The 11529-nt window shown below is 34.1% G+C and overlaps 1 protein-coding gene across 1 annotated transcript in view; it reads left to right on the forward strand.

Annotated features, from left to right (window-relative positions):
* The window catches only part of CCDC73 (coiled-coil domain containing 73), a 151701-nt gene that overhangs the window by 109842 nt on the left and 30330 nt on the right, over positions 1-11529 (forward strand). The window contains 2 exon segments of the mRNA XM_030917797.1: positions 4756-4866; positions 10410-10544. Of these exon segments, the coding sequence (XP_030773657.1) occupies positions 4756-4866; positions 10410-10544 (246 nt within the window).

Below are 11529 nucleotides of genomic sequence, written 5' to 3' on the forward strand. Positions count from 1 at the left end.
CAACCTAATACAGCCTTCAATATGAAAAACTGACAAAACAAATAGGATAATGAAAAAACCTTGTAGAAACTAAGAAAGTATATTTAGTTAAAGGGAATATGTTAATCTACAAAATAAGAATTTTGAGTTTATAAAGAAACTCTTAGAGAATAAAAGAGACCCCTTCAGATAAATATATTAGCAGACATAAAAAGTGCAAAGGAAAGGTTGGAAGATAATATTGTCTTCTAAAAAGTAGACCCAAAAGACAAAAAGATGGAAAACATGAAAGGAAACTGGGGAGTCAGTTCAAGATGTCTGGTGAGTGTCAGAGAGAGAAGAGAGAAAATAGAGGGAAAGGAAATGACCAAAGAATTAATACAAAAAAGTTATCTAGGCCTGACAGATTAAGTGTGTCTTGCTCAATACCAATGCATATCATTATGAAATTTTGTACAACACATAAAGAAAATATTCTAAAACTGTACAAGAAAGTAGGTCATATACAGGGATTAAGAATGAGAATGGTAACATAAGGTTTCAGACTTCTCAGTGGCAACAATGAAAAGTAGAAGACAATTGAACCATGCCTTCAGATATTGGGAAAAAATTGATTTCCAAAGCAGAGTTGTACTGTATTTAGCCAAACAAATTGCCAAGTATTGGTAGAATCAAGACATCTTCAGACATATAGGGTCTCAAAACATTTACCACCCTATGCCTCCTTTATCAAGAAGTAATAGAATGTTTGCTCTACCAAGACAAGGGAGTAAACCAAGAAAGGAAACTATGAGATCTGGGAAACAGGAGACTCACGACAGAACTGAAAAAGGGCATCCTCAGAGATAACCTAATTTGTACAGCTGACAGAGAGAAGTAAGTCAAAATTGTAATGGAAGGATGGATGTCTCCAAAAAACTGAAATCGAGAGAATACCTGAAGTAGGCAGTTTCCTTTAGATGGAGTTATTGGGTGCTGACAAGAAATGATTGACATTGCTAGTGCACTGTTTTAAGAGCATGATGTTCTTGGTCATTTATTATTACTAGGATAGAGACTGTGGTTTACTCTCCCATATCTTCTCTAAAGTTCTATTTATCTTCTAAAATACAGTATGTTATCAATAAAAAAATTTGTTAGAATGTTAAAGTACTAAGCATCTATTATACACACTATAAATATTTAGAAACTACTCTGTTTTATAGTTATGCACCACATGACAATGTTTTGGTCAATGACAGACCGCATATAAGATGGTGGCCCCATAAGATTATAATGGAGATAAAAATTCCTATCTGCTAACATCATAGCCATCATATTGTCATAGCACAACACATTACTCACGTTTGTTGGTAATGCTGGTATAAACAAACCTGCTGCACTGTCAGTCATATAAAAGTGTAGTACATACAATTATATATAATACATAATACTTGATAATGATAATAATGACTATGTTACTGGTTTATGTATTTACTATACTATACTTCTTATCATTATTTTAGTTTACTCCTTCTATTTGTTAAAAAAGAAAAAAAAAAAAAGTTGGCCAGGCACGGTGGCTCATGCCTGTTAAGTAATCCCAGCACTTTGGGAGGCCGAGGTGGGCGGATCACGAGGTCTGGAATTTGAGACCAGCCTGACCAACATGGTGAAACCCCATCTCTACTAAAAATACAAAACTTAGCCGGTGTGGTGGTATGCACCTGTAATCCCAGCTACTCAGGGGGCTGAGGCAGGAGAATCATTTGAACCTGGAGATGGAGGTTGCAGTGAGCCGAGATCGTGCCATTGCAACCCAGCCTGGGCAGCAGAGCGACTTCATCTCCAAAAAAAAAAAAAAAAAAAGTTAACTGTGAAACAGCCTCAGGCAGGTCTTTCAGGAAGCATTCCAGAAAAGGGAGTATTATGATAGGAGATGATAGTTCTATGGGTATTACTGCCCCTGAAGACTTTCCAGAGGGAAAATATGTAGAGGTGGAAGACAGTAATATTGATAATCCTGACTCTGTGTAGGCCTAGGCTAATGTGTGTGTTTGTGTGTTAGTTTTTTAAATAATATTTACAGTGGCTTTATTAATACTCATTAAAAACTAGAAACAGCACAAATGTTCAACCCAGAGGTGAATGTATAAACAAACTATGGTGCATCCATACAACAGACTATTCAGCAGTAAAAGAGAACCAACTACTGATTCACACAACAAAATGGATGAATCTCAAATGCATTTTGCTAAGTAAATGAAACCAGACTCAAAAGACTACATACAGTGTTGTTCCGTGATTCCATTTATAGGACATTCGACAAAAGCCACAATTAGAGAGACAGAAAACAGATTATTGATGGGCAGTGAAGAATAGGGGTGCTGCAAAGTGGCCCAAGGGAACTTTTGGGAGTAATAAAACTGCTCTCTATATCTTCTGGGAGTTACATGACATATGTATTTGTTAAAACGAACAATTGGGGAGGGGAAATGGGAACTCCTGTTTAATGGATACAGAATTTCTATTTGAGATGATGAGAAAGTTCTGAACATGGATAGTGATGATCGTTGCATGACATTGTGAATATACTCAGTGCCCCTGACTTACACACCTAAAAATGGTTAAACTGGTAAATTTTATGTTACATGTATGTATTTTTAACTTTTATTTTAGGTTCAGAGGTACAGTTTACTGTTAATGAGCATTTAGGTTGATTCTATGTATTTGCTATTGTGAATACTGCTGTGATGATGTGTCTTAGTTTTTGACCAAAATGTTTAAAAAGGAAAAATGTAAAAATTTAAAAATAGAGGCCGGGAGTGGTGGCTCACACCTGTAATCCCAGAACTTTGGGAGGCCAAGGCGGGCGGATCACAAGGTCAGGAGATTGAGACCATCATGGCTAACATGGTGAAACTCCCTCTCTACTAAAAACATAAAAAATTAGCTGGGCGTGGTGGTGGCAGGCGCCTGTATTCCCAGCTACACAGGAGGCTGAGGCAGGAGAATGGTGTGAACCCAGGAGGTGGAGCTTGCAGTGAGCCGAGATTGTGCCACTGCACTCCAGCCTGGGCAACAGAGCAAGACTCTGTCTCAAAAAAAAAAATTTAAAAATAGAAAGAAAGTTTATAGAATAAGAATATAAAGAACGAACAATCTGTGTGTTTTAAGCTAAGTGTTATTTCAAAAGGGTCAAAAAGTTAAAAAAAAAAGTTTATCAAGTCAACTAAGCTTGATTTATTATTGAAGAAAGAAAAAATTAAAAAAATTTATTGTAGCATAAGTTTACAGTGTTTATAAAGCCTGTGTTGGTGAGTAATAATGTCCTAGGCCTTCACATTCACTGGCCATTCCCTCACTGACTCACCCAGAGCCACATTCATGGTAAGTACCTTATATAGTTACATGTGTACCATTTTTAATCTTTTATACCTCATTTTTCCTGTTCCTTTTCTATATTTAGATAGCCTTAGTTATAAAAATACTATTGTGTTACAATTGCCTACACTACTCAGTGCAGAAAGATGCTGTACAGGTTCGTAGCATAGGAGCAATAAGCTATACCATATAGCCCTAGTAGGCTGTACCATCTAGGTTTGTGTAAGTACGTACACTATGACCTTCATACAGTGACAAAATCACCTAATGATGGAATTATCAGAACATATTAGATATGTTGCCATAATTTTACATAATTTATCTTTGCATATTGATACTCTAGATGTAACTGAGAATTCTCTAAATAGAGTACTATGAATAATATGGAATTCATATGAGATGGATTTATATATGTAATACGGAGAGTAAGCAAGACATTTTTAAAAAAGAAAAGCAGATGACAGAACAGTATATGATATGGTCTCATCTGTATTTAAAAATATATATGTATTTTTACATACTTTTATGGTTATATAGGCAATTTCTGGAAAGATATACAAGAAACTGCTAAAGTGGTTACTTCTGGGGAGGAAAACTGAGAGAATAACTTTACTTTTTTTTTAAAAAAATATCCTTTTGTGTGGCTTGACATTTTTAACCTGAATGTACATAGCTCTGTAAACAACTTAAAGATTCCAGATGTATTAGGCGTGTAGGTAGGAATTCTATCACTGTTTATCTTTTTATAGAAATTTACTTGGATTATCAGCAGACATTGGAAAAACCTAATAATATTGATGACACTGATTTAATAGCTTTAAAAACCTAGTCTTATAAAACACGTGGTAGTATTTTTACTCTATAAGTTTATTTTGTGGGAGGGAGAGTGTGGTAGTGATTCTGTTATGTTAGTTCAATGAAGTAATTAAGTTAATATGGTAAATATTTAAGTTATGCTTAAAAAGTATTAATTTGAAATTAAAATGAAAATTATATTTAAGAGTTTTCTAGCCAGTTAATTTCTAAAATAAACAGATAATGGAAAAAATGTTCTATGGTAGTTAAATTTCTTTAGTAGAGTTAGGCTGGATTGTGCTACATTTCATACTTTTCAGTGCTGTACTTTATATTACTTTTTCAGCACATTAAAAGTTATGCAGTGAAACTGAATAATGGCAATGTTTTTATACCCTTTTATAGCCATTTCTTTATCATAACCTCCCCCTATTTTCTGTTAGCTAAACTATAAGCACCTTTCCATTAATTTATGAAAATTATTGTTGAGATAGCACATTATCACTGATCTGTATGGCACTTTCAGCATGTTAGAAGCAAAGGTCCAAGCAACATAAAACACATCAAAATTCATTAATGTGGTATTGATTATTTTTTGGATAATTAATTTTATTGCAGACCCTTGAAAGAGATAATGAGCTGCAAAGGGAGAAGGTAAAAGAAAATGAAGAAAAGTTTCTTAATCTTCAAAACGAGCATGAAAAAGCACTAGGAACTTGGAAAAGACATGTACGTTTATTAAATAGTAAAATATTAAAATATTTTAAATAGTTTTAGACATTTAAAATAACTATAAATGCTAAGAAAATATTGCAAAAATATTAGAGGACTAAAATCAGACACATTTTTTTCTTGGTCTCGTATTTCCAAAAAGGTGAATGCTTTTTAAAAGCTAAATTTAATGAAATTCCCTGTAATGCTTTTATGCATGGAAGACCACAGGAATACATGTTTGTGTATATATGCATGCATATATATATATAATTTGAGCTCCCATATGTGACAAAGAAAAATTAATTTACTTTTTCATAAAACCATTGCATAGTATTTTAGTAAATGATTAAAATAAATAATTATACTATTATTAACTGATCTCTTTTGCTTTTCTCAGCAGTTTTGTTGAGCTATATTACAGCCATGTTTAGAACATGTGTGCAGTAGTTGATTTCTGTAGTATTACCATTTTATCATATTAACAACATATCATAAGAGTTTATATGTTCTAAATATGACTATTTCCTTAAATCATATTTGTTTATTTTATAATAAATTTTAATTCAGCGAAGTAGATAATAGTGTAAAATGAGGTAAATTCAAGTTATGAAATATAAAGTTTCACTTTAAATATTGGTAGACCCCAAAACTGATTATTCCATGTTAATATCAATTTTCATTGCATTTAAAAATTTTTTTAAATAAGTGACAGAGTAGAAAGTCACTATGAGTTTATGAAGCTATATTTTGGGAAAGTATGATTATGTTTTAGATTCTTGTGCTAATTATACTATACAATATATTATAGTAATGGATATCTAAATACCAGCTTGATAATATTTCCTGTAGATTATTTTGTTTGATTCAAATTATTACCTAAGTAACTCTTGATTTGATTCTTTTGGAACTAACATGTTTTCTTAATTTATAGTTTGGAGAGATCAAGTCTTCGCTGATGGTTTTGATAAGTTTTACTTAAATCTAAGAAAAATTTTGTATTTAATTCTGTCAGAATACTAAAAAATCCTTAATTGGTATGCTAGTACAGTTTATCATTAAGCAACAAGCATAATAATGTTCATTTTAGCATCAGTTAATCTACATTTTATCCCTGTATTTTCTTTTCATCCCCAATATTTAAAAGCCCATGGAAATGGTGCTATCAGAATAAGGAAAACTGTTTAAGTGAAAAGGAAATATAAACTTAAATATGCCAAACATGCAAAACAAACAAACAAACAAAACAAAACAAAACAAAAAAGATCAGTTTAGCTAAGAAAATTAAACATTCATTTTCTCTGAGACTACAACCATGCTCCTCTCTCAAGAAAAAAAAGAAAACTATTAAGAAAAAATAAACAGTTTCACTGGTGAGGCCTCAATCTATAAATGTGGATAAAGTTGATTTCATCTTAGAATTTTTAAGTTCTGCAATCATTTTGCTTCCATTATGCTTTTGTACTCAACAGAATATAGATAAGTAAGAAAAAGCTGCCTTGGTTCTGTAAGAGTTTTCTTCAGTGAGAGATCACATTTACTTTTTAATTGTATTTCTTCTGTAAGTTTTTCACCATTCTTGAGTGAAGGACAATAGTAGTGTGGCTACTGAGATTGGATCAAGATAGGTTAAAAAAACAAAGATACTGATAAAAATAAATTCGAATCATATAAACTGCTGTTTCATATTTGGTCATTCAAAAAAATAAACAGTGAAAGAAAATACTATGCTAATAAAACTTGCATATTATCAGATAGTATATTTAAAGTTCATTGAAATATTAAAAATAACAATGTTATGTGTATCTTTTTATTTTGACTAGATATATAACCAATGGTTCTTACAGAGACAAAAAGACAATAAGTGAGAATGTTCAGAAATTAGGGAATGGGAGGTCACAAAAAGAATTCAATTCAGCCAGGCTTGGTGGCTCATGCCTGTAATTCCAGCACTTTGGGAGGCCAAGGCAGGTGGATCACCTGAGGTCAGGAGTTCAAGACAAGCCTGGGCAGGATGATGAAACCCTGTCTCTACTAAAAATACAAAAATTAGCTGGGTGTGGTGGCGGGCGCCTGTAATCCCAGCTACTTGGCAGGCTGAGGCAGAGAATTGCTTGAACCCAGGAGGTAGAGGTTGCAGTGAGCCGACATTGCATCACTGCACTCCAGCCTAGGCAACAGAGTGAGACTCTGTCTCAAAAAAAAAAAAAAAAAAAAAAAAAAAGGAAAAAAAGAATTCAATTCACAACACTTATCGAGCGTATACTATGTGTTAGGCACTATTCTAGGCACTGGGTTTTCAAAGATGCCTAAAATACAAGGATTATCAAAGAGCTTACACTCTGCAGGGACAGATAACTATGTAATTAATCACAATAGTGCAAGGTACTTTTTAGTATTATTAACAAAGTAATATGAAAGCACAGAATAAATCATTTTTCTTTAGCTGGGCTTGAGAAAGTTTTAGAGGAAAGATGACTCTATAATTTGGCCTTGAAAAATGAAATAGGATTTTTTTGGGGGGATTGTGAGGGAGATGGAGTCTCACTCTGTCGCCCAGGCTGGAGTGCAGTGACACCATCTCGACTCACTGCAGGCTTCACTTCCCGGGTTCAAGCAGTTCTCCTGCCTCAGCCTCCCGAGTACCTGGGACTATAGGCGCATGCTACCACGCCCAGCTAACTTTTTGTATTTTAGTAGAGGTGGGGTTTCACTGTGTTGCCCAGGAGCTGGTCTCGAACTCCTGAGCTCAGGCAACCCACTTGCCTTGGCCTACCAAAGTGCTAGGATTACAGGCATGAGCCACTGCGCCTGGCCAATGAAATGGGATTTAAGCAAGAGGTACCCATCTCCACCCTTCCCATTCCATCCTGTTGGCATTTCATTTAAGAAAGAATAGAACAATCATGGAGGCATGAAAGTCCATTTTCAAGGACCATAAATAGTCTGCTCTGAATTAAAAATGGGATGTGTGGAATGTGACATTGAAATACAGATTGAGATCAGCTTTTGAAGAGTTCCTTACTAGGAGATTAGAATTTAAGTAATGGGAAGCCATTGAAGGGTTTAAAACAAATAAGTGACACAGGCAGATTGTGTTTTAGAAAAATAATTCTTGCAACAGTGTGGAGGATGGCTGTATGGAAAGAAATCAATAAGAAGAATGTTGTAATAATCTAATCGTGAACCTATGAGTGTGTGAATTAGGACAATAGAACAATGAAGAGGGATAGAGGTAGGATGAATTTTGGAAGTAGACTTGGCATGGTTAGTGACATTTTATATAAAATGGGTACTGGGAGAGGAAGAGACATCAAATGTGATTCTGAGGTTAGTAAAACTCATAGAATGATAATATCATTAACTAGCTTAAGGAATGTAAAAGGAGAAGCAGATTTGGTGGATGAAAATAATGAGTTTAATTTGAGAACTGTAGAATTTATGGTGCTTTCACAACATCTAGCTTGAAGTGCATACTATGCATTTGGAGATGTGAATCTAATCTTAGGAGAGAGGTTGGGGAGGAGATATAGATTTAAGATTTATTAGCATAAAGGTGAAATTTGAAGTTATAGGTGAAATAAGATAATCTGTGGAAAGAATGGAACACTTGAAGGAAGACTGCTTAAGAAGAAAGAAACTTGGGTTTCTTATCCCAGGAGCCAAGACAAAAGAAGAAAGAACCTTGGGAAAAGCCAACATTTTGTGAGTGGGGTGTGTGTGTGTGTGTGTGTGTGTGTGAGAGAGAGAGAGAGAGAGAGAGAGAGAGAGAGAGAGAGAGACAGAGAGAAACAGAGGAGAGGGGTGTGTGTGTGTGTGTGTGTGTGTGTGTGTTTGGGGGCAGGAGGGGAGAGGGAGCCAGTAAGAAAGGTAGGAGGATAAAGAGAGAGTACTAGCATGGAAGTCAAGAAAGGAAGCTATTTCAAGAACAGAGTAGTCAACATGGTCAAATGTTACAGAGCTAGTAAATGGTGTGAGACTTGGAAAAAATCCTTTTGCTAATTTTCAGGTGATACTTGAGAAAACAGTAGAACAATGAGGGCAGAAGTCAGGCTATTAAGGAGTGATAGGTTAGAATTTGAACGTAGCAAATACAGACTCTATTTTAAGGAATGAGAAAGACAGGGCCAGGCTCGGTGGCTCACGCCTGTAATCCCAGCACTTTGGGAGGCTGAGGCGGGCAGATCACAGGGTCAGGAGTTCCAGACTGGCCTGGCCAACATAGTGAAACTCCGTCTCTACTAAAAACACAAAAATTAGCTGGGCGTGTTGGTGCAAGCCTGTAAGCCCAGCTGCTCGGGAGGCTGAGGCAGAAGTTGCAATGAGCCAAGATCACGCCACTGCACTCCAGCCTGGGCAACACAGCGAGACTCCCTCTTAAAAAAAAAAAAAGTGAGAGGGACAGAGGAGCTGGGTCAAAGAGGAAAAAATACTAGGAATGTGAGTATAGCATATTCATAGGCTGATGAGAAGATGCTGATATAGTGTGAGAGGCAGAAGGAAAGAGAAAATTTCTAGAATTAGGATGAAGGGAGATAGGAGAGGAAGGAATAAAGAACACATGGAAAGTTTAGCCTTGGAGAAGAAATGCCTTGCAGAGATAGATTTAGAGATGATTAAAAATAAGTGAAATGAACAGAAAGTAATATGAGTTTACATCTACTGGCCTCTGTATAGGGCTTTATAGAGGAATATTAATTATAAAAATATTAGGAATAGTAATTATAGTATTTGTAGTAAGGAATATTACAAACAGTGGTGGAATGAATCTGTGGTAGGAGTTTTAAAATTATTCAAGAGAAACTTTTATAAGAAACTTTCAAACTTTTATAAAACCACAAATATGCCTTTCCATGACAAAAGGATATTTTTCTCCTCAGTGGAACTTACCTTGTCTCATATTTGAGACTTCTGTGAGAGTACTCCTTTCCCCCAAAATAAAGATTACAAAATTTTATAGGGAGTGAAAGTCTAATTTATAGATATAAATATCCAGCTGACATGTCAGTTTCTATGGTACCACTTAGTGCTTAGTATTCATCTAGAGGAATTCAAATCTGTATATGCAATTTGTAACAAGAAAATTAAACTTTAAGAAAACAATGAAAGTATAATGCTTGTAGAATGTGAAATTCATAAGTTCTTATTTATGAATTTAATTTTTTGTTTTTTTAAATGAATTTAAATAAATTTGTTTTATGAGACGAGTTAGTTTAATGTTGTCATTAAGGACACAGTCCTTAGATTTAGCTTTGGAATTAAATCCTCACTGCTATTTTGTATCTGCTTGATCTGGGACAAGTTACTTAACTTCTGTGAGCCTCACATTTCTTACCTGTAAATTGGGCATAATAATACCTCAGGGTTTTGATGAGTATGCAATTATGCTTATTAAGTAGTCAGCCCAATCCAATAAATGGTAGCTCTTAATATTAATAATGACTTTGTGATTGTTTTGATTCTTTGACTATTTCCTGAAACTTTCGTTAATGAAATATTTTCAGACAAAACATGTTTATATACTTGATATACTTGTTTATTCTGGTTATATTTTATAATAGGCTGAAGAACTTAATGGAGAAATTAATAAGATTAAAAATGAATTATCATCCCTTAAAGAAACTCATATTAAGTTACAAGAACATTATAACAAATTATGCAATCAAAAAACTTTTGAGGAAGACAAAAAGTTTCAGGTAAAATTTAAGTATGTTGTGGGGTACAAACTATCAAAGAAATTAAGACTGTCACTATGATTTTTTTTCCCTGTTTTATACTTTAAGTTTCTCAACTTTAAAAAAATGAGTATATGCATGTGGTCTCTAATACATTTTTAGTTAATTTTTGTATACAGTATGACATAAGGATTGAAGGTCATTTTTGTATATGAATTTCCAATTGTCCCAGCACAAATATATGTCGAAAATACTATTTTCTCTCCCATTGTACCTTAGTACTTTCTTGGAAAATCAGTTGATCAAATATATGTGGATCTATTTCTGGACTCTTTATTATGATCCATTGATTATATGTCTATACTTCAGCCAGTACAACACTGTCTTTATTAATATAGCTTTTAAAGAAGCTATAAAACATAGCTAAGTCCTTCAATATTGTTCTTTTTCCAAAAACAGCTTTTTGCTATTCTAAGTCCTATATTTTCTTATCACTTTTAGAATCAGTGTCTCAATTTCTGTTTTAAAAGTCTGTGGGGTTTTGTTTGGCATTGAGTCTTCCAGTCAATGAACATGGTATAGCTTCCGTTTATTTGGATATTTTAAAATGTCTCTCAGAAGTGTTTCATAGTTTTTATCATATAGGTCTTGGAAATTTTAGGTTAAATTTATTCCTGGATATTTTATGTCTTGGGATCCTAATGTAAACAGTATTTAAAATGTTTATGATTGTTAATTGCTTATATATACAAGTACATTTTTTTGAGACAAGGTCTTACTATGTTGTCCAGGCTGTACATGAACTCCTGGGCTCAAGTGATCCTCCCACTTCAGCCTCCTGAGTAACTGGGATTACAGGGATGAACTGCCATGCCCAGCTTAGAAGTACAATTGGTTTTTGTATATTGACCTCATTCTTAAATTAAGTTATTGTTATAATAGTTGTTTTTGTTGAACTTTGGGAGTTTCTATAATATATGATCATATGGTCTACAAGTTTAAGACA

Source organism: Rhinopithecus roxellana, chromosome 15, assembly GCF_007565055.1.
Source record: "Rhinopithecus roxellana isolate Shanxi Qingling chromosome 15, ASM756505v1, whole genome shotgun sequence".
Taxonomy (NCBI): Eukaryota; Metazoa; Chordata; class Mammalia; order Primates; family Cercopithecidae; genus Rhinopithecus; species Rhinopithecus roxellana.